Here is a 27,516-nt window from a genome sequence, read left to right as displayed (position 1 = left end):
AATTTTATATTAATAAGTTAGCATTTAGCAACTTTTCATTTTTATTCATTTACAATTATAGGAAACATTTGTTTTTGTAGATGGAATATAATTTATTGCATTTTTTTTGTTTTCTTGTAAAAAAACCCGTAGCAAGGAACATGAAAACTGTCACCCATATCATCTTATAACGCACAAACTATAGTAGGTGTAAGGTATTTTAAATAATATAGATATTATACTAACTCTACGACTAATCGTTGTTACAATTTCTTCCCATAATATAATGTTAGGTTCGGATATGCTTCGCGCTGAAAAAAATGATTGTGTACTTGCAGCTTCTTGTAATTTTTCTTTCTCAACATTGTCATTTTCCAAAGTGTAGTCTGCAGTGTCAACCATATTTTCCTGTATACTCAATTTTCATTTCGCAATTCGCATCTGTGTTTGTTGTTAAAAAGTTGATAAAATAAGAGCCTGGTTGAAATATCGATGCCTCCTTGATTTAAACATTTTGTTTGTGGTACTTTTTTTTACTAAAATTTAATTGTCTTAAACATTAGTAGATTAGGGCTTAGATTTATTCAAGCTACTCCATAAGTCCATAAATTTTCTGCCAAAATCTTATTTAAACTACGTAACCATTCAATGTGGGATCGACGGAGCCTCGCCCCTCCCAAGAATTCACATTTTTTTTTATTAAATAAGGGGGCAAACGAGCAAACGGGTCACCTGATGGTAAGCAACTACCGTCGCCCATGGACACTCGCAACATCAGAAGAGCTGCAGGTGCGTTGCCGGCCTTTTAAGAGGGAATACGCTCTTTTCTTGAAGGTTTGCAGGTCGTATCGGTCCGAAAATACTGCTGGTGACAGTTCATTCCAGAGTTTTACAGTGCGCGGCAGAAAGTTATGCGAAAAACGCACTGTGGAAGACTGCCACTCATCAAGGTGATGAGGATGGTATGTTTTTCGCGTGGGACGATAGCGAAAAGTTGCAGGTGGTATGGATAGATAGATAGATAGATAGATAGATAGATAGATAGATAGATAGATAGATTATTTATTTGCTTAGAATGCAGGTACAATAATAAGATGTAACAGTATTTTTCAGAGCCTTATACATTCTACCTTACGGCATGCAAAATTTTATCATCGTCAAATTATTATTTAAGTTATTACATATTATCTAAAACTACAAACTGTAAATTAGGTATATTATGTTAACATTAGATGGTACTAAGTGTGTAAAAGAAAAAAAAACATGTCATTTAAATTAGCATATCTAGTAAATGTCATAATTTCCTTGTTTAAAATTGAAGTAAAAGTATCATCAAAATTAAAATTTATAACAATTAATAAACATAAAATCGACAATTCATTATAAAACATGCGATTTAAGTTTGTATTTAATACCTAGTCAATAATAATAATCAGATTAAATATCATAATTCGTTAGTATAAAAAATAAATAAAAAATATGAGACAAAATTCATGTACAAAATTAATAACAATTAAAATGGAATTAATTACATTGTCACATCAATTAAAAATACAAAAAAAAAAACAATATCAATGTCAACAGAACAAATAAAATAAAATTATATAATAAGTAAATAAATGTCAATGTACAGTTATCAACTAATTACTTATTTGCTAATTTTTATAACGTATTGTCATTTGGAATTTCGGATACAGAATAATAGCATTTTTCAATAAGCATTTCTTTAAGGTTCCTTTTAAATTTGTTTACAGCTTGCTCCTTAATAATTTTTGGTATATGATTATAAATTTGAGGAGCCATACAGGTAATGTTTTTTTTTAGTAAAGTAGTTTTGTATCTAGCTGTGTACAATTTATCTTTGTAATTGGATCGTAGTTCTGTGTTTCTAATTCTGGTGTCTTAATTTGGAATAAGTGAATGTTTGTTTTCACAAAAATAGCTAATTCCAGGATATAAAGACAAGGGAAAGTTAAAAGTTTATATTTTTTAAATACGGGCATGCAGCTATCGGTAACTTTTATATTAGCAATGCATCTTATGCAACGTTTTTGTGCTTTGAATATATTTTCGCTCTCACTACAGTTGCCCCAAAAAATTACTCCATACCTTAAAATTGAAGCAACTAAACTGTGGTATGCTGTTAGTACCGTATTGATATTAACCTTCTTATTTAAATTATATAATGCATAGGCAGCGGAGCTGAGTTTTTTACAGACTTCGTCAGAATGAGCTTTCCATTTGAGCTGACTATCAAATGTTATTCCCAAAAATTTTGCAGTGGTTACTTTGTCAATGGTTTGTCCCTTATAGTTTACATTTATGTCTTTGTTTGGTATTCTTTGGTAAAAATGCATGACCTTAGTTTTGTCTAGATTAATAATTAAGTTGTTTTTCTTAAGCCAATTAATAAAATCTTTGAGTGCATTATTAATGTCAATCTCATATGTATTTCTATTCTTACAATTTATTATAAGAGTGCTGTCATCAGCAAAAAGGACAATTGGGTAACGCATATGAGTTGGTAAATCATTTATGTACAGTAAGAACAATAATGGACCGAGTACACTACCCTGTGGCACACCAAATTTAACTGTTCTATACGAAGAAGCAAATTTTCTCTCCTTTTTTGTTTTGAAACATACTCTTGAAGTTTCTGTAAATTGTTGGCGTCCTTCAAGGTAAGTTTTGATTAAGCTAAGAGCGTTACCTCGTATGCCATAGGCTTCTAATTTTCTTAGGAGTATGTCATGATCAACATAATCGAAAGCTTTGGATAGGTCAGTAAATAATGCACAGATAGGAATTTTATTGTCAACGGACGGCAATATTAGATTCACAAAGTCGTATATTGCCATATTAATGTTAGTATTTTTCCTGAATCCCTTCTGCTCAGTGCAAAGAATGTTAAATTTGCTTAAAAAGTCGTATACGGAGTTGTAGATAACCTTTTCAATTATTTTTGAGAAAATCGAGATTAGCGAAATGGGTCTATAGTTGGTGATCTCATCTTTAGCATTTTTCTTATATACAGGTATTACTCTTACTACTTTAAGTTTATCCGGAAATTTCCCAGCAGATACACATGCATTGATTATATGTGCCATGGGAGGAGCTACATAATTACTCACATATTTTATTACTTTTGTAGATATGCCATCATGACCAAAACTTTTTTTATCCTTTAAATTTTTAATTACATTTATGACGTCTTGAGGAATCACCGGTCGTACAAAGATGGATTGTGGATTTTTCTTTATATCTTCAGCAGCAGCATCGTCTTTTGATACAATCCCTACTTGATCTATGAAGAAATTATTAAAGGTTTCCGCTAGCTCTTTAGGCTCAGTTATTATTGAGTTTTTATATTTTAAACTAGAGACATGTTCATTAAGTTTTTTATTATTATTTATTATTTGCCAAATTGTTTTAGGTTTATTTTTCGATTGGTTAATTTTATATATGTTTTGTGCTTTTTGTGTTAATTTAATAATTTTTTTCAGTTTACGTGAATAACTAATGAATGATTCCTTATTTTCTTTAGTTGGTTTTAATCTCTGTTGCCACAGTAGATAACGTTTTTTCTTACAACAGATACGTATACCTTTAGAGATCCAGTTTATTTTATTTGTTGCTTTTTTAGTAATTTTTTTATAAGGAAAACATAGATCGTGTAATAATTGAAAAGTGTCTATGAAATTGGCATATGATTTGTCAGGATCTTCTGTATCATAAACATCGTTAAATGATATATTTTGTATATGTTTTTTAAACGTTTTTAGATTTTCTTCACAGACGTCTCTATGAATTGTATGCCATGTTTTTACTATGGAAGTTTTATCCGTTTTTATAGTCATTATTTGTGCATTATGATCTGATAGTCCGAAATCCTTTATTTTACTATGACAGCCTTGCATAATGTTATGGGCGAAATTATCAAGACAGGTATTACCAGCATGTCTAGTTACTTCATTAAATTGTAATTTAAGATTGTACCCAGTGAGGATATTTTTGAAGTCCTGACTATGCCTATTATTTTTTAAAATATCAATATTAAAATCTCCACAAATTATAATTTTTTTGTTTTTGACACATATTTTTTTCAAAACTATATCCAGATTATTATAAAAATCATTAAGGTTTGTTAACTGTGGTGGTCTATAGACACATAGAAGAATTAAATTTTGGTGAGAAAGTTCAATAGCGCTTAATTCAATTATTCCCGATATAGAACACTTCATAATATCCTGTAATTCTTTATATTCATAACCATTTTTTAGTAAAATACAAGAACCGCCTCTTTTTTTGTTTCTTGAATACATAGCTGCAAGTTTATAATTCGGTAAATAAAGTAATTTTTCTTGACCAGACATTATGAAGTGCTCAGTTATGCATATCACATCTATTGATATTCCTTCTCTCGATAATTCATTTAAGTGAACACATAGAGAATCGGCTTTTGTTAATAGCCCGCAGATATTTTGATGTATAATTGATATGTGGTTATTCACGAAAGGTATCATCAACAGATTCACCTACAGTACGAGAAGGACTATCTCTAGATCCATCTACAGATTTTGCAGTCACTGGGCCTGGGGTAACATTGATGGGGTAGCTGATAATTTTACTTTTTGAGACTTTACTAATTGTTTCTGTTTGTGTACATTTATCTAATAGTTTAACCTTAGCACGTTTTTGATCATCTATTTTCTTACTTGTATATAAGTCATAGTTATATTTATAATTTAATCCCAGCACTGCTCTAGCTAAAGATTTGCTTACACTAAACTTAAATCTAGGTCCATATGGTATGTATCTGCTGTAATCCATATTCAGGTATGTTGTGTTGTTGTAGAGTTTGCACATATGTTCTAAGAGTTTATTCAACTTTTTTTCATTTAAATTTCTATTTCTAGGTATCTCCGATATTAGGATATGAGGAGTTTTATTTTTCTCAAAGAACATACCAAGGTTAATTTGGACGTTCGTAGGGTTATCATCGTTGCATCCACTTAATATTATTATATAATCCCTGCTACTTAAGTTTTTAACACAAGTTTCCAGTGTGTTTAGAATATTATTTAGCTTTGAGCCATATTTCCACAGCGAGAAGACCTCAAATTTTTGTCCTAATATTGTTTGCAGGGCTTTGCGTACTCCATTCGCCTGATGGTCCCCTAGAATTATAACCTTTATTTTGTTCTCTTCATGTTCATTATTTATTATTACCTTTATGTCATTCTTTTCAATGTTATTATTTTCTATAGTCAGGTTATTCGCACATTTTACACTGTTCATACTATTATAATCTAGATTGTATTGATTTGTATTGCTCTGGTTCTTTTTAATATCTGGTTCTAGGTTGTATCTTATATCTGTATGATTTATATTCTCGTTGTTTTCTACTTGTATTTCATTTAGTATATTGGAAGTGGGTGTGCTATCTATGTTATGTCGATTTGCATCATACATTTTGTTTCTTTTTCCTTTACGTCGATTTGGGGTGATAGACGAGGGTGAATCTAGTTTTTTATATGTATTAATCACCAATTATGTATGATTCCGAACAATGCCTCAGAGCACTCCCCGTGATACAACCGATAGAGGATGCAGAGTGAAGCTACATCTCGGCGTAATTCCAAGGGGTCCAAGCTGTTTGAAACACTATGGCAGTCAACAATTCGAGCAGCCCTTCCTTGGATACGATCCAGAGGGAGCAGTTGGTATTTTGGCGCCCCTGCCCAGAGATGAGAACAATATTCCATATGAGGCCGAACCTGCGCCTTGTAGAGTTGTAGGCGTTGGTCCGGACTGAAGTACTGTCTCGCTCTGTTAAGAACGCCAAGCTTCTTCGAGGCTAATTTGGCCTTCCATAGCCAAAAGGCAAAAAACGGAACCCTTATAGATTCGTCATGTCTTTATGTCTGTCTGTCTGTCCGTCTGTCCGTCCGTAATAAATAAATATATATATATATATATATATATATATATATATATATATATATATATATATATATATATATATATATATATATATATATATATATATATATATATATAGGAATCATTTTTAGAAAATGTCATTTTATTCGTTTTTTATCGAATACCCAGCAAAGCTCGGTCAAAGAGCTAGCATACTTTTAAGTTATAAACTAACACAGTCACTTGTTGCCGGCGATGTGACTCGACGCTTCGTTCCGGAGTCTCCCCCGGAACCTCCGGTAAACCACATCCATCGGCCAGAACTCCGGCGCCTCGAAAGTCGACAGAAGATTCGTCGGTACTCTCACCACAAAGGAGCTAAAGTTAACTGCAGACGCTCGACCCTCAGGCGCAATGTCGTCTTCTTCTGGGTGTAGTCCACGACGTCCTCGACCTCCATGGACCAGTGCAGGCGGGATATGTACAGAGGCGTCGCGGGGACCTCGCTCCGCAGACGCAGCTCAGGTACATATGGTGCAGAGCCGCGATGGTTGCAGGTGGCGGGCTTCTGCTTCCTCTCCACCAGTATGAAGCTCTCCTCATCGCACCCCCTGTTCTCGTCCTTGCCAGGTCGAGAAGACTCACCTTGCGGCTCTTCGTAGCCTTGCGGCTCTCGTTCTCCCCATGTGTCCCCGCGGGGGACGTGCGGGGCGACCAGCAACAGTCGCGTAGTTTTGCTGAGTCGCCTGCGGACTCGGCGTCGGCGCAACCGGGAGGGGAGCGCGGGCGGGGGCGGCAGCGGCGGTGTTTGTTGACCCGTCTGATGCTGATGGGCTAAACGTGATCGCCTGCGCGCCTCGACGACAGTTGACGTATGCGGCATCAGGTGATCTACATAATGAATTATTACTTTTTAGGGTTCCGTAGCCAAATGGCAAAAAACGGAACCCTCATTGATTCGTCTTGTCTGTCTGTCTGTCTGTCTGTCCGTCCGTATGTCACAGCCACTTTTCTCCGACACTATAAGAGCTATACAATTGAAACTTAATTCTACTGATCACTCGGATTCTCTATGTCATATGTGTGAGACTCTACTTAAACATCTTATTAACTGAGGGCCTCTGTTGTTAAAATATATTGTCTTATAAACTTTACTGAAAACGTCATATAATTCTTCTTGATAAAAGTAAAAATTGAAAATTCTATCTCCTATTGTATGTTCTAATAAGAACTTAATAACTTAATTATGTGTATCATTAATTGGTATAAAGACATCTTTAATTATAGTTCTACCTTTTGATCTATTTTCTACCTTATATTCATTTCCAGGTGATTTTCTAATGTAAAATTGTTTTAACTGTCTATCTATGGCATCTGAAATTTGGGGAATTTTATTTTTATCTGAGATAACACTGTCTATTTCAGAATCATTCGGGATGTTAATTAAACTGCTTCTATCCGGTGTAGCGGGCGAGTCTACGCTCGTAGTCTGCGCTAGCCGCTACGCATGTTGACGGCGCTACGGCGAATGACGTAGAGGGTTGAACGGCTACGGATGACGTAGAGGGTGCTACGGGTTGTTGTGCTAGGTTCTCAAAAATTCTATTTTGAAGACTGACATTTCCATTTTCAGAGGTGTCGTAGAGTAGAAAATCTTGAGCGGATTGAAAATTAAGTTTTTCCTGTTTAATTTTATTAAAATTTATTTTTCTGAAGTGTTTTTTATTATCTTCTAATTTCATATTTTGTTTCTGATATGTAGGTTGCTGATTAATGGGTGGCTTTACGACATTTTGTCTCGCGTTTCTATATTTAGTATATTTTAGGTCGTCGATTTTTACCATCGCAATGACTGCTTCTAACTTTTCAATTTTCTGTGTTCGAATCATAATTGAAATCATTGGATTTATTTGGTCTAATAGGACGCTGGTTGCTAATTTTTCATAATACTCTGTACTTTGTGACCCGCAATTAATAAGGTTACATGTTAATTCCCTAATTTTATCAGTGAATGTTTTCATATTATCTCTGACTTAAGACTTTATTTAATTTAATCAAATCTTGTGTTAATTCTATTTCCGACCTATGTTCGCCAAATCTTTTGTGTTAAAATATGTTTAATATCCTTCCAGGTTTTAAAACTGTTCCTTTCAGACAATGCCTCAACAGCTCAACCTTTGAATTTGTTCACTATTTAACAAGCTAACGACTGATCTTCCTTATTTTCGATCATGTCGATAACATTTTCCACACACTTGATATAAAAGTGCAGCGTTTTCTTATTTCCATCGTAAGACGGTAACAATAATGAAACGTTCTGGTAGTCTATTGCTACAGGACTTGTCATTTTGAAATAAATTTAATTTAATTATGATATTTTAAAAAGACAGTAAGCTTTTTAGATCTATAATATGGTCGCTGTTAAGCATTAGTGTCCTAACCCACAATTTTTTGTTGTTGTTAAATTTTGAATGCAGTCTTGTTCTAAATCATCTAAAGAACATAGCTGCATTCATAACTCAATACGTAATTTTTGTGTGGGTTAGTACACTAATGCTTAACAGCGTCCTTATAAGGATAGGGCCAGATGGGATGTCCAGGAAAATAAACTTTATGCTCACCCCAGGAACATTCAATTTTCAACATTCCGCTATCTGGCGAGTTGAGCCGGTTGCTCTGCTGCTGCTGCTGTCGATGCTGCTACGGCCACTTGCACGATGATAGTGCGTAATCTGGTTGAGAGTCTTTCACTGAATTTACTTGGAGCTTAGAGTCTTTGTGTCGCGATCACTGGACTAATTGAGCCCGGGTCGTTACGTTAGACACTTTATCCTACCGACTGCGCCAGTTATGTTATTCAAACGCTTGAATTACTTAAAAATGTTTATTTAACTAAATATTAACTTTATTTTACATTATTAGATTACTGTTGAATGTCGCACAGAGTTACAGTGAGCGGGCAAGAGGTGGCAATCAACTGCCTGGTGTGTGCCTAACTATTGCTTATAAATTAAGGAGGGGTATAGGGCGCGTGGCGACGAGTCCGGCGTCTGCGACGGCTGTTGCGGGCGGCGACTACAATGACGCTGTGTTTACATTGATGTCGCATTGCTCTGGTCCCAGGAACAGCGGACGTCTAATGGTTTCGGCGATAATTAAGCCACGGATGTTTATATAGGTGGTGTTGGGTTCATTCTATGAAGAGAGCTATGTAACTCTTTGTTACGGTAACATAACTCTCGTTGCAACCTTTTATTATAATGTGTTTAAAATAAATGCCGCAGTTAGGCGGCATAGATATGTATGCAGTTACGTTGCTGCGACTTGGGACGCGCGATCAGACAATACAAGACAGTGCACTGTGCAGCGCATAATTTTTTCGCTTCAATTTTCGCCCAATCTCGATTCTGCCGTTCTTGTCCAAAGTTCTGGAAAGGTCAATCCAGCAGCAGCTATTGACGTTTATAAAAGCACATTCCGATCCGGTTTTAGACCTGGCCATAGCACTGTCACTGCACTAGACAAGGTCACAGATGATATAAGATCTGCTATGGACAATAAACAACAAGTAAATTATATAAAAAGTAAATCACTTTACTTGCCCTTCTAGACTTCAGTTGTGGCTTCGATTGCGTTGACCATGATATTATTTTAGCTAGACTTGAAATTATGCGTAAACGCTCTTAAGAGCGTTTACACATAATTTAAACTTTCCATACAAACCTGCGGCGGACTATTTGAATTGCTTTGCGCGCAGCGATTTATAGTAGTTTTAAAATATTTGTAGAAAAAAAATAACAAAAGATTTGTTGATATTTAAAACAAGTTTTTAAATTAAAGTATTCATATCATGAAGCTATTATTATATTGAATTAAGTTAAATAAATAGGTAAAAAAAAAGTTTTATTTCCTTGGTATTTCATCGATATTTCTCATTCTTTGAATTTAAATTACATAAAGTTAAATACCTAAATGAAATATTTTTTTTCTACTAACTATTTGCTTCAGGATCTTGTCAATAGGTTATTATTTTTTTCTAATTAAGTATATCTGTCGCTGGTTTCGTAAATTTAAAGCTTTGAAACTGATACTATAAGATGATCGCTGCAGACCATGCCGACTGTATGTGCGCCGCAGGCTCGATCACACAAAAAGTGTGCCGTCTGCGATCTCCCTAAAACGGAATTTAGGAAAACCTCTGTTAAGGTATCGAGATTTAATGTACAAATCTATACTAATAATAGCTGTCCCGGCAAACATTTCTCTGCCATATAAAGTATTTCACCCATATTATTTTATTGAAATAAGTAAGTAAGAAATAAGTATGTCACCATGGCAACGTCCATCGCTATCCCGTCGCACAAACAATGGTCGCCGTCAGTCTCGAGTTATAATGATTTACTATTATTTATTCAACAAATGTTCTTATCAATATAAAAAGCAATATTATGCTGAATATGCATATTTGGTTAAAATCAGTAAAGCCGTTTCGGAGGAGTGCGCGGGCGCGGCCTAACATTGTGACACGAGAATTTTTTTATATAAGATTATAAAGCGGAAGAGTTTGTTTTTTTGTTTATTTGAACGCGCTAATCTCAGGAACTACCGGTCCGATTTAAAAAAAGTCTTTCAGTGTTAGATAGCCCATTTATATAGGGCTCTGTAATTAACAAAACTTGGTTGACTCCTGAACCCTAAAACGGAACCCTAACAAGCTGATTTTGAAGTAGGGTAATAGTTACATAATTTAAGAGTAATATTGTCCTACAAATAGAACAATCCATATTTTAGGACTATCAAGTCAAAGTATGAAATCCTTTCTATCTCTGTTACTCGTAGCTACCACTTTTGAGATTTTTCGAGAATAAAAAGTTGTTCGAATAAAAAAGTTCTTCGTCTTATCAAAATGAAGCTACTGACAAAAAATTCGCTTTTTTTTTTACTGACAAAAAATTAGCTTTCTTCGCCTGAGCTATGACGAAAATTCGATTTTTTCCAGATTGTTAAAAAAAAAATGGAAATGTAAATAATCGAGGCATTTATTGCATACAAGACATGTGGTAAGAATTTCCGTGTGATTTGTTTACTTTCGAGTCATAATTGGTACATTTTCGAAACACACACACACAATACACGTTCGTGACTGCGCTCGATGCAGACTAAATTAAAGACGGCCCAATTGGTCCGTATTTGAATCTTCACAACGCGCGCGGTAGTAACATATCTGCTTTGAGTTTTTCATATTATATCACTAGCTGTTGCCCGCGACTTCGTCCGCGTGGACTTCAGTTTATAGCGCACGGTGTCAATAAAATTGGTGTCAAAAGCTTTTTAAAACCCTGGTACCCCTTAAATCAAAATACCCAAAACAGCCGTGTAGTGTGCACATAATATGATTTTTTTTAATTAAACTTTTTTATACCTTTTAACTCAACATGGTACCACCTCTTGTAGAAATACATTTGAGCAAGCGATAGCGCGATCTAGGCGACTCTTGGCGCCATCTGTTCCAGTTTTTGGAACTAACTTAATTTGAACAAATTTACGCATAAACACCCCTTACAACCCCTTTTTCCAGTAAGAAGTAGCCTATGTCCTTTCTCAGGCTTTAGACTATCTGTGTACAAAATTTCATTACAATCGGTTCAGTAGTTTTGGCGCTGTTGTTTTTGAATTTGATATCTAATCTATGTTGGTAGGTGAGTTCTTAGTTAATAACGTGTATAACAACCGAAAGAATCGAAATCTAAACTCAACATGGTACCACCTCTTATAGAAATACGCATGAGCAAGCAATAGCGCGATCTAGAGGACTCTTGGTGCCATCTATTTCGAGTTTTTGGAACTAACTTAATTTGACCAAATTTACGCATTTTCACCCTCTTACAACCCCCTTTTCCAGTTAAAAAGTAGCCTATGTCCTTTCTCAGGCTTTAGACTATCTGTGTACAAAATTTCATTACAATTGGTTCAGTAGTTTTGGCGTGAAAGCGAGACAGACAGACAGAGATACTTTCGCATTTATAATATTAGTATAGAACGTGTATAACAATCGAAAGAATCTAAAAACCTACCTTAACATGGTACCACCTCTTATAGAAATACGCATGAGCAAGCAATAGCGCGATCTAGGGAACTCTTGGCGCCATCTATTTTGAGTTTTTGGAACTAACTTAATTTGACCAAATATACGCATTTTCACCCCCTTACAACCCCCTTTTCCAGTTAAAAAGTAGGCTATGTCCTTTCTCAGGCTTTAGACTATCTGTGTACAAAATTTCATTACAATCGGTTCAGTAGTTTTGGCGTGAAAGCGAGACAGACAGACAGACAGAGATACTTTCGCATTTATAATATTAGTATAGATAATATTCTAACGTATTAAAAACTATAAACAAAAACATACTAACTAATAAGTATGATTAGTTCTATGTTACAATAAAGTAAAAAATAAAACGCCATCTGTTGAATCGTATTAGAACTAAAATGTTCATTCCATCGTTATATTTCTAGATTTTTTATAATATTATACATAAAATATGTTTAAGATTTTTGAAATTTTATTTTAATACACATCCAAGACCCAGGAACATTGAAAATTTTTTGTTCCGCCTGCGGGACTCGAACCCAGGACCCCCGGGATGAGCGCTGGCCACGCGCAATGCGAATTTATTTTCATCGAAATTTTCATGGAAATAAGATATTTTCCCACATCAAAATGTAGCCTATGTCCTTTCTCAGACTCTAGAATAACTGTATACAAAATTTCATTGCAATCGGTTCAGTAGTTTTGGCGTGAAAGCAAGACAGACAGACAGACAGACAGACAGACAGAGATACTTTCGCATTTATAATATTAGTATGGATTGTTATTTGCAAACACTGCAACATGGACCATTCGTTTGGTTTTCACCACATCTAGCACACCAGAACATGATTAAAAAAACTTTGAGAAGCACTGACTTTTTCAACGTCATAAGAGTGCATTCGCCATGAGTGTCGTCTGGTGTCGTGGTCACTCGTGTCGAGACTCCACGTGACTCGTAATAATGCAAAATATGATAAATAAAAATAGTAGAAGGCGAACCAGTTTGAAAATTTCCTTTATAAGTATCGAGTGCGTTGTTAGTTTAAAGAAAATCCAACGATGAGATTGTCTTATTTGGTGATCGTATAGCAAGTATTTTTTTCATACCTTTAGTTATGTTTCGAAAACTTTAATAAGATATTATTTCTAAAGAAATTAATAGTTTAAAATTATTTAATAATTTGATTGCTTACAGTGCAGTGAAGTTTTTCAAATTAAAATCGGGCATCAAACAAACGGATGGCTTAACTCATTGCAAACGATTACTATCGTTCATGAACATATTGGAAGAATAACAACAACGCAGTCCCCATCATATAATATTTTATATATTGTATATAATTTAACATTTTGCATATTGCAGCGTACTTGTTAGTACCATAAAATGCATGGATAATAATGTAAGGCAAATTCCACGAGACTTTATGCTGGGCTCGGGAGTATCGGCGTTCCAGTACGAGGGTGCTTGGGACGAAGACGGTAAGTTAGGCTCATAGATAACTGTCGTATAACAACGTCAACGTTATGTTTCTCCGAAAAAGCAAGCGAGGACACCCATATGGGATTGGGGATTATAAGACCCAGAAGTTAGTAGAGGTCTGTATAAGATATTCCGTCAATCATAAACCTGATTTCATTCTAGGCAATAATATCGCATTATTTTTAGGCAAGGGACCATCGCTCTGGGACGACATGCTTCACGGGGGCGCGGACTTTGTCGTCGATGGCAACAACGCCGACGTCGCGGCCGACGGGTACCACCGCTACCAGGACGACATCAGATTAGCGAGAGACATCGGCTTGGACTCCTTCAGACTCGCGATCTCGTGGCCCAGGATTTTACCGACCGGCTACGCGAATAATATTAACCGGGCCGGCATCGCCTACTACAATAATTTCATTGACGAACTGTTAAAATACAACATAACCCCGATTGTGACGATTTTTCATATGGACCTGCCCGTGAAGCTGCAAGAGTACGGCTCGTGGACGAACCCGGCCACGGTCGACTTCTTCTTGGACTACGTGAAAGTGTTGTTCGACAATTTTGGGGACAGAGTGAAGATGTGGATTACCATAAACGAGCCCCTAGTTTATTGTATGTACACCTACACGAATTTAGAGTTTCCGCCGTTTGTGGATGTATCCGGAGTAGGGGATTATATTTGCATGAAGAATATGCTGCTCGCCCACGCTCGCGCCTACCGACTGTATGACGAGCGTTACAGAGAGCGACAAAGGGGACAAGTCGGTCTCGTGTTATATTACACTCGGTACGAGCCCCTAACCGATTCGACCGAAGACGTCGAAGCGGCCGAAGACTGCAATGGATTTATGGTAAGATAAATATTTTTTATATCTTGATAATTTTTTTCAGATTATCTGTATTTATTGTTTATTTTTAAATGCATTATTAATTTTACTTTTGATTTTAAGGGTGGTATGTATTTGAATCCTATATTCTCAAAATCTGGAGATTTTCCGGCCGCGACGAAACTAAGAGTCGCCGCCAAGAGTGCGGAGCAAGGCTATCCAAGATCACGTCTGCCGACCTTATCGGAAAGCGAGATCAGTATGATAAAAGGCTCAGCAGATTTTGTGGGACTGAATTTGTATTCGACTGTGTTCGTATATAGAAACAGTTCGGTTAGAACATTATATCCTGTGCCGTCTGTGAGAGATGACGTCGACGCTGGTTTAGCAGTCGATCCTATGACGGCGGATGTGGCCTACCAATTTAAGGTAAAGTAGTTATATAGTAGAAACATTTCACGTGTCCCATGATTCCTAAATTATTCGTTATTGTTATCACCATCATGTATTTTATCCTTGTGTATTTGATTAATAATTTGGAAATAAAACATATTTACTTACATATTTCAGTCGCGACCCCAGAGTACATACAAGCTACTGATGAACATAAAGGAGCAGTACGATCCACCTGTTCTCATCACCGAAAACGGTTATGCAAATCAAGGGGGCTTAGATGATTATGACAGAATAGAATATATTAATGATTACCTCAATGCTGTATTAGACGCCAAGGAGGCGGGCTGCGATGTACGCGGGTACCACGTCTGGAGCTTCGTGGATCTGTTCGAGTGGAAATACGGATATTTGTAAGATCCTTTGCAGTTTTGCCTGAACGTGAATTTGAATTGAATTATATGTTCCTTTTATCGCTATACAATTTTACAAATGTAATTTGATCATAGTTCAAATATTATGCTGTTCATCGGAAAGAAACAAAAGGAAACTGAACCACTAAAACTTTATTTTTTCAGAAGAAGATTTGGACTGTACGAAGTTGATTTTTCGAGTCCGAACCGCACGAGAACTGCGAGAAAATCTGCAAACTACTTCAAGGATTTAACGACCACTAGAACTTTGTTCAGGAAGCATACTACATTGTACTAGAATATTGTTATATATTATTAATTATTATTATTATTATATAGGCTGTCTGTCTGTCTGTCTGTCTGTCCGTCCTGACTCCTGTCCTAACCTATGCGTGTGGGGTATCTATGGATAGGTCTTCAAAAATCATATTGAGGTTTCTAATATTATTTTTTTTTAACCTGAATAGTTTGCGAGAGAGAATCTAGGTTTTTTTATACGTCATAAATGGTAAACCTTAATTTAACTTTCATTAAATCAACTGAAATATAAAAATAAATCAAAAACCTTTTAATTTCATAGAAATAAATCTTAAATTGCTGCTGCGGAACCCATGAAGGGCGAGTCCAACTCGCACTTGGCCGGTTTTATTTGTATACCTATTGATAGATTAATTGTCATATAATTTAAGAGTAACATTGTCCTACAAATAAAACAGTCCATATTTTAGGACCATCAAGTCAAAGTATGAAATCCTTTCTATTTCTGTTAGCTCCCACTTTCAAGATTTTTCGCAGACGACCTCTGTGGCTTAGTTGGTGGGCTGTTGGTAGATCAAGCCGCGGGTCGCGGGTTCGAATCCCGCCGACGGAACAAAAAGTTTTTCAAAAGTTCCTGGGTCTTATATGTGTATTAAATATGTGTATCATATAATAAAAAATCTTAAATACGTATAGTATAGTTTAAAAGTATTAAATATATTTCCGTTGTCTGGTACCTGTAACACAAGTCCTTCAGGTACTTAGCACGGGGCCAGACTGACGTGGCGTGAAGCGTCCATAGTAATAAAAAAAAATGTTCTAGGGCTTCCGTACTATAAGTACTGCAATAAAATTGTATGTAAATAAATGAATGGATAAAAATAAATCATTGTTTGCTGTTGACTGGTTTATTTCTTGATCTAATGTAGGTACATGTTTTTCAAATACATTTTTACCCTTTAAAAATTTTATTACCTTATCGGTAAGTAAGTACCTATTTTATCACATCTAACAGACTAGTAAAGTTATCATTGAACTTTGAATGGAAAGGGGTTATCATAATCTCATATTCTTTAGTTTGAGGACATTTTATAGAATTTGCTATTATAGAATTCAAAAATATACAAGCAGCAAGATGCAAGCAACTCTTGACTTAGTTTGTGACATAACTATAGTTCATAAGCATGTAACGTTATTATTACAGTAAGAATAATTATTACTACAACTATTCTTATAACTAAGTAATAATATTGTAATAAATTAAAATTTAAATGTAATACATTGCTTAATTGTGTTTATAATACCGCATTAAAAATATATTAATATTACCTATAATGAATACGAAGTACCTACTCTTAAATAACTAAGTCTTAAACTTCAAAAAAACCACGAAGCAATTCCAAAACTTTAAGTGTGGACCTTAACGGGCTTACTAAAAAAGATTTAAACACCTGTTGAACAGTTGATTAAAGAAAATTTCAGTACAAAATGGCCTCAAAACAACTATTCAACATTACAGATGTTTAGTTTTTTGTGGTAAGACCGTAAGTATCTAAATACACTAAATATCGAGGTACTACATTAGTAGTCACAACAAAATCGGTAGAGCGCGTTGCCTGATGCTCTAAGTCAGTAATTCCCAAAGTAATCCCCCAGGCGACCACGCGAAACTCGACGAAAAATGCTGCCTTGATTTCTCTTATCAGAAAGCATAGCTAGGTAATTTGTCCACAAGCAGTGATTCTGCTATTTAAAATAATACCAACTTTCATAGATTACAGCTATTGTAGGGAGGTAGGGAAGTGATGGTGGCTGCAGGTAGCCCACCGGATCTGCCAATTTTGAAAGTGATCAACGAAACAATTTGGGAAACTCTGCTTTAAGTACTGACTGTTGCTGCGATTTCACACACTTGCGTCCTTATTATTCTTGTCGGAGGCCAATAGCTACAGCTAGTTAGCCGCCTTGACAAATCAGAATGATAACAACGACACAAAATCAGCTAATATTGTCCAATATCCATTCCATGTAGTCGGCGACGCGGGTGTAGACGCCGGGGAAGCCGCCGATGCCGCAGCGCTTGGAGCCGTAGGAGACGATGCCTCGCTGCACGTACCTGTAGCAAGTATATTGAAAAATATTGACTAACGAACTTGTTGGGTGGGGCCTATGGCGGAAGTGGTAGCGGTATTACAGTCAAGTGGGGATTCTGGGGATGTAAGTACCTGCTGGTGCCTGAGCCCCCCCTGCGCCCCGGTACGAGCCCCGGGTACAGCAGGGGGCCACCGGAGTCGCCCCCACAAGAGTCCTTGCCGGCCACGCCACCGGCGCACAACTGTGTGCTGTGGATCTCCGTTGAGCTGGAAATGTGCATAATTTCATATTAAACGTAAAAATGGTACAAAGCAAAATAAAAGATTTGAATTTGCAATGAAAAAAGAAATTTGCAAAGAATAAGTTCTCTCATTTCTCGAGTAAAATAACCAAACCGTCACCTAAAAACTGACATGACGTGTGAATTGTGATAGGCATATGCTTGTTTAAACAGTCGTTTAGCTAGAAATTATGTTATTGCTAAAGATAACCTGTCTAGCGTCTGATGATCTGAGTTTTAAGAGAGAAGCTTTATTTATGAGCAAGAATCAAGAAACCTCACCCGTTGTATATAACGCTGCACTCGTAGTTGGTGGTGATAGGAAGGTTGACGCTCAGCAGCACAGGAGACTGCAGACCATCCTCTGTGGCGCCCCAGCCGGCGACTACACCTTTTTGCCCATCCAGCCTCTCGTTTCGTAACTCAGAGGTCACGGGCAGGCAAATGGGCTTCAGACTGTCTGTAAAGTTTGGTTGGAGGCTAGAGGTTAATTTTAAGAGCGTAACAGCCAACAGGTATATCGGACTAATATTAAGATAGAGATGAAAAACTTATCTAAGGAGAAAATTTGGTTGGGATGATATAGTTCATCGAGGATGACGATCAAACATAGAGGCTGGTGAAACAATAAGTTATGAAGTTTCAAGAAACTGATATCTTTGATAACAATTTACAACCATGACGAGTAGTTTAAAAAGGAAAGAAGATTAGCTTACCTAGAGAGAAGTCAGCAGGTCGTGCGAGTCTAATGAGAGCTATGTCGTCCACTAACGACTGGGGAGTGTAGCCGCTGTGTGCGATAATTCTGTCGATTGCCACGTTCTACAAAACGAAATATTATGGAAGTTGAAATGATGGGTATAACTCTAAATATTAAATTAATTAAATCGAACAATCATCAGCTAAGAAAACAAAGTTCTACTGAGATCGGAAATTGATGATTGTGTTTTTACAGGAAAATAAACTAGATTAACAAAAAATATAACAGGAAACTTCTTAACTTGGTAAATACAAGTAATACTAGTAGCTAGCTTTTCTTCATTATTTTAGCGCATAATTCCAAAATAAGACCCATTCGCGGTCACAACATTATTCAACGATATACCGGGCCTCTATCACCATCTCTTATTTCCATTCTTTTTACGTACTTAAGCTGACTGGCTCGCAATTTGGTACTATGACCACTATTTGCGAGATAGCCAGCGGTCACGTGGCACAAAAGTTACTTCTGCATTGATAATAATTTAATAATTGAGTAATATTTTCGTATCATCATAACGCCATCTAACATTAGCTGGATTATTTTTACGTCGATTAGTATTGATGTTGGATAATGGCATTATACTGGAAATACTGATTCAGCGCCGTCGGGATCCAGCGATACTGGGTTTATGCCACTAACCTGCACATTCGGTGCGCACACCAGCTCTCCCTCGTTCCTCTCGCAGTCGGGGTCGCTCCTGGTGTCGTACTCCCCGATCACGACCTCTTGCAGCCGTAGCTTGGTGCCCAGGAAGCTGACGCAATGCGCTGCCGTCAACACGTACCACTCCGTGATCAGGGACCCACCGCAACTCAGTTTTGTTCCGCGCGCTGAAATCATACGAACGATTTTATGATAAGATTGTTTTTCAAAAACTATTTTGGAAAAGGTAAAAATTGTTAGTCGCGTCAGGACATATTATCAGTTATCACATAATACGACCTGATCTAAAATTTTAAGCAGGAGGGAGAGAAGACTGCTGCCGCGGCCTAGGAGGAGAAGTAATTAAAAGAGCGACTAGTCATTAGAAAATCTAACACTTCTTATTTACTAAAGACGTGTAATTTGTATGAAAAATAAATAATAATTATTATTGATTAATATTCAGAAACTTAATAAAATGTAAAGCATGTTAATTGTTCAATATCCATGCAATAAACACCCCGTTAACTTAGATCGTAATATTATCGATGTTTAAAATTCTAATAGGAAATGTTTTAGCCAAAGCGGGAAAAACCAATGATGTGTTTGAAACATGAGAGTTGAGAGATAACTCGTTTGTGACGTCAAATGAAAACGAGCTGTTTTAGTAATTGATTTAATTGCTGAACGATGATTAACCAAAACATCGGTAACCAGTTTTCTTTTGTTTTTACTGTCCTCCAAAAGAGGTGAAGGTTTTAACTCTTCTGAAGATCAAGATGTAGGTAGGTATTGATTTAACGATGATTGTTGTGCTACTGTTATATTTTTTCTACTTTTTATTAAAGTTAAATAAATCCCAAAACTAGCTACCACACTGGTACCAGTGCTATTTTACCAATTTTAAAATTATTGTGTTTGTAAATTGTAACATTACCTATAATGATTTGGGATCATTATATATAAATGACATAATAAAGGGAAATAACTTAAACATGGTAGCCTGTGGTAAATAGATAATTGGTTAAGATGTACTTAGGTGTTTTGTTATGTATCGCATATTATTATATTATTAATAAATACTGCGCCACATAGTACGAACTGTTTCAGTTCATATTATAAGGATGTTATTATTGTTTTTATCTTGGAAGTCGGTTTTAATTTATTGTTAAAAATAATAGTAATAAATAACTTTGTTTGATCCTAAAGGAGAATTAAAACTCAACACTAACGACGCAACACGTTTTTGCTTAGGACGCAGCTCCCCCAAGTAAGGCCGGGGGCAAAGATCCCCGCATATTAATCCAATGACACTCGAAAACTGTATCTTTAGTTTAGGTTACAATAAATTCACTTTTAATTAATAACTTACTTTGTTGCTAAAAAAGGAGAATTAAAACTCAATACTAATGACGCGACGCCATTTTGCTTAGCATCATTACTAGGAAGGGGGGGGGGGGGGGGGTTGGGGGGGCGCAGCCTCCCCAAGTAGGCGCAGGGGCAAAGCCTCCCGCATATTAATCAAACGACACGCAAAATCTGCATGTTTAGTTTTGGTTAGATTTATTTCACTTTTTATAAATAACTTAGTTTGATCCTAATGAAAGAGAATTAAAACTCAACACAAATGACGCAACCCCATTGTCCGTAGCAACATTACCAGGAGGGGGGGGGAGGGGGGGATGGAGCGGCGCAGATGCTAAGTTTGAATAAGGCATATATTATTCAAATCGGATCAGTAGTTTTCGTGTTAAAGAAAAAAGTTTTATACAAAATCCTGTCCCCTCTTTTGTCCCCTTAGAGGGGTGAGGGGAAAAATGTTATACACTAGATATTAAATTGGAAAATACAGTTTATAATATGATGTAAGTTTATTCAAGAAAAAAGTTTGATACAAAATCTGCCCCCTCTTTGGTCCCCTTTGAGGGGTGGGGGAAAAATTTTATACACCAGATGTTAAATTGGAAAACACATTTAATAATATGAAGTTAGTCCATTGAAGAAAAAAGTTTGATACAAAATTTGACCCCCTCTTTGGTCCCCTTGGTGAGGGGGGAAAAATTTATACACCAGATGTTAAGTTGGAAGAAGATAAATATATCTGCGAAAACCGTATTCAAATCGGATCAGTAGTTTTCGTGTTAAAGAAAAAAGTTTGGTACAGAATCTTACCCCCTCTTTTTTGGAGAGGTGGGGGGGAATTTTTTTGTACACCAGATGTTAAGTTGGAAGAAGACAAATATATCTGCGAAAACCGCATTCAAATCGGATCAGTAGTTTTCGTGTGATGCTGGAACAAACATACAGACAGACAGACAGACAGACATACAGACAGACAGACAAAAAACTAACCACAGTTTTCGCTTCTATAGCGATGTAGTAACAGCCCCCGCTTATTATTTTTTGGATATCTTTAATGTACAGAATTGTCATTTCTACAGTTTTATTATATGTATATGGAATACTAGCTGTCCCGGCAAATGTTGTTTTGCCATATATATTTTTTTTGTATGAAAAATAGATGTTGGCCGATTCTCAGACCTACTCAACATGCTCACAAAATTTCATGAGAATCGGTCAAGCCGTTTCGGAGGAGTATGGCAACGAAAACTGTGACACGAGAATTTTATATATTAGATAGAATAGATAGATAGCATTAGTATTGTAGAATTAGGCTGAGATAAATGTCGATTTGCTAAAAATGTGTCTCTTACTAATCTATAATAGTATTTATTTGCGCCCAAAGTGCTAGCTGCTTGAAAAGAAATTAACGGTCAACGGCTCATGCCATATTAGGCCGTTGATGAACTCGACTTTGGTACTATATATTTGAGGTTTACCTGAATCATACGCGAGCAAAACCATCCAAGGCATTTCGAAGAGACTCGTTCTTTCGCCGCCGTATACTCTGTCGTCCTCTATCGGCCCACAGTTTTTCGGCAGGAGGTTGAAGTTCCGGTGGTTACTGATATCGTCCCCGTAGCTGGGCGGGTTTTTGTTCTTGTTGGTGTTGTAGTTGTCTTGAGGGTTGGTGTTGTAGTTGTCTTGGGGAGGATATCTGGAGTTTATCTCATGCTCCTCGTTGGAACCCAGCCAGTTGTGTGTGGGTCTGAAGTCTTGCGTGGGTGGGTTCTGGCCCAACGTCGTATACGTGTGGTCTATGTTTGTATAAATCGATTCACAGCATATCTGAAATTATATTTAAATATGTACTTGCTTACTTACTTTTCAAATTTTAGTTAAATATGGAATAGAGTTCGTCGGCGCGTGTGAGTCAAATACCTTCAACTAGTAAGTAGGTCTCGAGAGGCAAAAAATAATTTGATAAAGTTTTTCTACTATTTTTTTAATATGAAATAAGGGGGCAAACGAGCATACGGGTCACCTGATGGAAAGCAACTTCCGTCGCCCATGGACACTCGCAGAATCAGAAGAGCTGCAGGTGCGTTGCCGGAGGGTAGGGAAGGGAATAGGGTAGGGGACTAGGCCTCCGGTAAACTCACTCACTCGGCGAAACACAGCGCTAGCGCTGTTTCACGTCGGTTTTCTGTGAGAACGTGGTATTTCTCCGGTCGAGCCGGCCCATTCGTGCCGAAGCATGGCTCTCCCACGTAAAATTAACCATTAGACGCATAAAATATGAACCGGATGAAACTTATCCGAGAGAATAATAATAATTGTAGCTTTTGAATACTCTGTGGAGAGCTGGAAGCCTTGGAAGTTGGAGGTAAACCAGTGTCATAGACACAAAATGCATCTTTATCTTCAAGGGCTGAGTACTGCCTATTGCAGACCTATCCTTATGAGGATACACCAGGGGCGAGAGAAATTGAAAATAGATATTTGAAAATGTATTGCTGTCTCATTAATCTCAAGTCTCCCACCGCAGAGCGCGATAGAGACAACACGACAAAAGTTCTAATAAAATAACAGAAAATTTTCAATTCGTTGTCCGCTGATTCCTTCTCCAAAACTTAACCGATTTAAGTACTTTTTTCATTAAGAATTAAAGCAAGGCTTGAGCTGTGTTCCTATGTTTTTTTTTTTTTTGTATATTTTAGCCAGTTTTGTTTTCTGGGTGTTTGAACACAGAGGAAAATCTGGCCATTTTTTTGGGTTTCTTATCTTTTTTAATAATAAAATTATGAAAAAAAAAAGAAAACATAGGGACATGCTAATAGTGGCCATAGATATTCAGGAAAAAAATCATAACTCTACCGGCATTATCTAGGGAGGAAACAGGGGACAGCGTTTATATGGAAAAACGGCGGTGTGGACTCCTCTTAATCCCTGTCTGTGTTGGTCTATAAAGTGACTACCCGATGTTTATTACATGTAGGTTTCTTAACCACTATTCTCTTCTGAACTTACCAACGGCTCATCGTAATCGTATCCGCAGGCCAGCTGCTGCAGCTTCCGCCGCAGGTAGGCCGGCATGGGCGTGCCGGCGCGCTTGATCTCACTCAGCAGGTACGGACATCTCGCCAGGGGCTTGCATGTGCCCAGATTCTCTACCCCCGAGCAGCTGTTCCCCGTCAACACTGGAAATATGATGGCATCATTGTCTTCATACTCTCCATAGTCATCGTAGCCTGCGGCAAAAACGAAAGACTCGTCTGATGGAGTTGAAGAGACAAGACTTGTTCGGTATTTATGCTTGGTAAGTTTAAGCACGTGAGTTATTGAGGTTTTAGGTTTTGAAACAGTCTAAAAACTCTACCTACTAATGTAATTTTCAGCAATAGAAAGAGGTCGTTAAAACAAAATTTCCACGGCGAAGCCCGATTTATGTTTCCCGATTACCAAGTAGCTAGTACTGGCTAATGAAAAGTTTCAAATACCTACCTATTTCTCATACAATTTTATGTAGGTTGGTACTTGAAACATAGAATTTTTTTCTAAGTATTTGATATTTTTTCATATCTAAAGTAGGTACTTAATAAAATATCATTATATTAAATTTTTATTATAAGTACTTAGTTAAATGCCGTGAGAAAGGTTAGTTAATCCTTGAAGGAAATACTATTCGGATGGAGGACTCAGCACCAAACGAGGAAAATTATTATAATATATAGGTGTAAACATGTTTTCAACTATTAAAATGAAATGTAGAATTTCAGGATTCCGCGAATCGCATTGTAATTAATCCTCATAATAATATTTAATAATTATTATTTTGCTCTATCCGTCAGATTGTCTTTATTTTTGTACACAAACGTGTAAACAGCTTTCGCATAGATACTTGAAATAGAAGCTTTCCGGCGAGACTATCCCGACTATTCTTGAAGGTACAAAAGTTAATTTTCACGTTGATAATAATAATTAATATGTAGGAATATAATATTATGTACTATTAAACCCTAATGGTTTCGTTTGAGACTTTATTATTGACAAAACAATCATACAAAAAACTAAACAAGACCACAAAGAAACACCTGTTCCAAAAAATATAAAATGAAACAAATTTTCTTGCAAAAAAGCTCGTAATGTGAGTACACCAAGAAATGTCGGGCCCTCGACGTTGAGGACTCAGAAAGCATTAGAGTTTGAAACTCATGGACAAATTATTTTGTCCTAGATTTCGGTTGACATCAATTTTTTCTATTGAAACTAGACCAAGTTAATCATCAAAACTTTAATTGAGATCTTTGATTGAGGTTAATGAAGTTGCAAAAATACTCCGGAATAAATTTCAACCGGTTTAAATAATTTACAATATACACCTACAAACTTAGTCACTTTAAGAGAACAATTATTAACAATTGAATGGACATGATCCGACCAAATAATATATTTTATTTATTCTATTTTATCATGTTTGGGTGGCTTACAGCAAACTATATTAAATTTACTCTAAATTATAGAATACGAAAAGCCAATTACAAGCCTCCACAGGTAGCTCGTTAATGTAAGATAATAACAAAAAAAAGCGAGGTTAGTAAATACTTAAATTCTAATTTGTAATATTAATTATGGATAGGGTTAGTAGTATATTAATAATATTGCAGTAGATAAATTAGTAAGTCTCCAAATCAATACATTATTGTAAAGATACAACAGCAACTGCAAGTACTTAACAACGAATTATATTTAAAGTAATAATATCTAGTAGGGGAAGGTGAGGTAAAATGATCCCCTTATGGAAAAATCTTAAGTATGGCTATAGTTGAAGGAAAAATCGCAATATTTATATGGCTGGATGTAGTGAATTTACCAAAATTCGTGATAGCATACTTATTTTTTATCATATGTACGTACTTTTTTTGTACTAGAGGTTTTTGTAAAAGTTTAACTAAAGGATCATTTTATACACCCCTATGTATAAAATGATCCCTTGAGTTGGGGTAAAATAATCCCAGAGTCGTCAGTCGTCGTCGTCAAATATAACGTCGCATTGGTCTGTCAACTGCCTAGGAATCAGTTTCCTCGATAGTACAAAACAATAATCGTAAGAAATACATGAGAATTTAGAAATTAAAAAGAAAACAAGAGAATAAATATTTGAATCTGAATGCAAAACATCGAAAAAGTCAAATCACTGGAAGTGGCTTAAAGAAGTTTAAACCTTTCAGAGAATTGACAGTTCTACTATTTTGAACAAACACCTGCTAATATTGTTGCCTGTTGGTTGAAATTGAAAATATTGCAAATGGTGTAGCCAAGGGCGTTGACAGCCGATGGCGCAGGTGGGGGGGGCAAGTTGACTTTACCTACTACAGTCTACAATTCATACTTTACTCACTCTCTATAAATGAGAAAAGTAGGTATGAATTGTAGGTAAAGTCGACAGCACATGAAGCTTTTCACTTGTACTACGAGCCTTACATCTATTACCAGATTTTAATATTATAGTGGTCGTTGTTTGCATTATATTTGGCAACTTTTTTAGAGTCTCTAGGGGGGGGGGCAGCTGCCCCTCCCTGTCCCCCCTTGGCGACGCCCTTGGGTGTAGGTAAACATAATCCTAGGTACTGTGCTTATCACGTATTTATTCACTATGCTTTCACCTCTTAGGCCTTAGCTCCAGTGGAAACTTTGATGACTATTAATAAGTTCATTACTAGGTACTGCAAACATAATAATATTGATTATAAAAATAATAACTATTATTTACTACGCAAAATGTGACAGGCATTTAATGCTTATCAATTTATATGTTATTTACGACCTACTATTAATGTCATAGTCGCTGGGTGTATGTTGTTTTGTTTGTAGGACTGTTCTGTATTATTTTATTAATTCTCAATACAAAATGTGTACAGTGTAGATAAACTCATATCCTTAGATTTGCTATTACTCCCAAATATATACTTACACTCTACTGGAGCAAATGACGCCAATAAAACACAAAACAAACACTTGTAAATCATGTTTCTGTCTCACTCTAATCGTTTACGTCAATTTTTGACAAAATGAACTTCATGACAGGTCAACAAAAGATCACTAACCGCACTTCATTCAAATTGAGTCCAAATCATACAAAAATTACCTAATTGACACTGTGACGTCACTCATAAAAAGTCAACTTTGACCCCCGCAGGTCATGAATCGAGGAGCAGATCTAGCGGAGACAAGATCCACATCTCCATCGAACGATCGAGGACGCGTAAACAAACGTCTTGTCTTTAGGAGCATCGGTATAAAAATATTAAATTCCGATTTTCGCTTCAAAAGTTGGGGCGAATGACGTCGAACAGGTCGGCCATAACGGCAGAGTTGACGGACGAATTACCATACCAGTAACACAGGAAAACACATCGAGACGAACTCACACATGCGCGGCCAAATTGCCGTAATATTATTTTTAATCACTAATTGAACGAGGACGGAGGAGACACGAAGACACTACTGCAATCAACTAACGAGCGTCGACTGTAAGCGATACCAGTATCAATACTCTGCGTCATAATGGGTCTGAGAAAACTGTATTTTGTATTCAAACCGAAGATGCCTAATACATAAATGGAAAAGGTTTATTTCTTGATGAACAACATCTTAGTCATCCTCAAGGGATCGAAGAAGTTTTTTCATTGCTTTTGGATTGGGTGACATATTTTACAGGTACCTAAATTTATTCTTGGTATGGTACAAATCGCTGTCAACTCCTAAATATTTAACCCCCATCTACATAAGGACTGTGGGGTCCTTATATAGGGTTGAAAACTAAGAAAATCCAGATGAAAATAAGATGAATCTTGTAACAGAAAACAATGCCCTTTACGTGTATTTAGATTTAGAATTTCATAAGGATTGAAAATCCAGAAGAAGAACATTTTAAACCAATTGTAATGGAAGCAATTTTTATTTACTCGATCTATAGTTTATTAAATCCATCAGCTACTTTTACGATACAGTAATCACGTGACGAATC

General features: G+C 36.3%; 2 protein-coding genes across 6 annotated transcripts in view; one reads left to right on the top strand and one right to left on the bottom strand.

The window, feature by feature from the left end:
* LOC121726419 (myrosinase 1-like) overlaps window positions 1–15,445 on the top strand; it is a 34,660-nt gene extending 19,215 nt beyond the window's left edge. The window contains exons 2-6 of the mRNA XM_042113782.1: window positions 13,353–13,468; window positions 13,656–14,326; window positions 14,426–14,731; window positions 14,873–15,108; window positions 15,274–15,445. Of these exons, the coding sequence (XP_041969716.1) occupies window positions 13,378–13,468; window positions 13,656–14,326; window positions 14,426–14,731; window positions 14,873–15,108; window positions 15,274–15,406 (1,437 nt within the window). The 5' untranslated portion in view covers window positions 13,353–13,377 and the 3' untranslated portion in view covers window positions 15,407–15,445. The remainder of the gene's footprint in view (window positions 1–13,352; window positions 13,469–13,655; window positions 14,327–14,425; window positions 14,732–14,872; window positions 15,109–15,273) is intronic.
* An 813-nt stretch (window positions 15,446–16,258) lies between these two features.
* LOC121726420 (CLIP domain-containing serine protease 2-like) lies at window positions 16,259–27,419 on the bottom strand. Of its 5 annotated transcripts, none has more exons than XM_042113783.1 (8): window positions 26,461–27,419; window positions 23,517–23,761; window positions 21,986–22,334; window positions 19,143–19,333; window positions 18,457–18,562; window positions 18,023–18,200; window positions 17,592–17,726; window positions 16,259–17,482 (listed from the first exon to the last, which is right to left on the bottom strand). In XM_042113783.1, the coding sequence occupies exons 1-8, from the start codon at window positions 26,513–26,515 to the stop codon at window positions 17,365–17,367; spliced, it is 1,377 nt and encodes a 458-aa protein (XP_041969717.1). In that variant the 5' UTR covers window positions 26,516–27,419; the 3' UTR covers window positions 16,259–17,364. The 5 variants fall into 5 exon arrangements, with proteins under 5 accessions (XP_041969717.1, XP_041969718.1, XP_041969719.1 ...); XM_042113784.1 differs by having other exon boundaries at window positions 23,517–23,737; window positions 26,461–27,416; XM_042113785.1 differs by having other exon boundaries at window positions 23,517–23,686; window positions 26,461–27,411.
* Between the last annotated feature and the right edge of the window lie 97 nt (window positions 27,420–27,516).

Source organism: Aricia agestis, chromosome 4 (assembly GCF_905147365.1).
Source record: "Aricia agestis chromosome 4, ilAriAges1.1, whole genome shotgun sequence".
NCBI classification, from domain to species: Eukaryota; Metazoa; Arthropoda; class Insecta; order Lepidoptera; family Lycaenidae; genus Aricia; species Aricia agestis.
The sequence above is the reverse complement of the archived record's forward strand: the minus strand, read 5'-3'. Positions and strand labels throughout refer to the sequence as shown.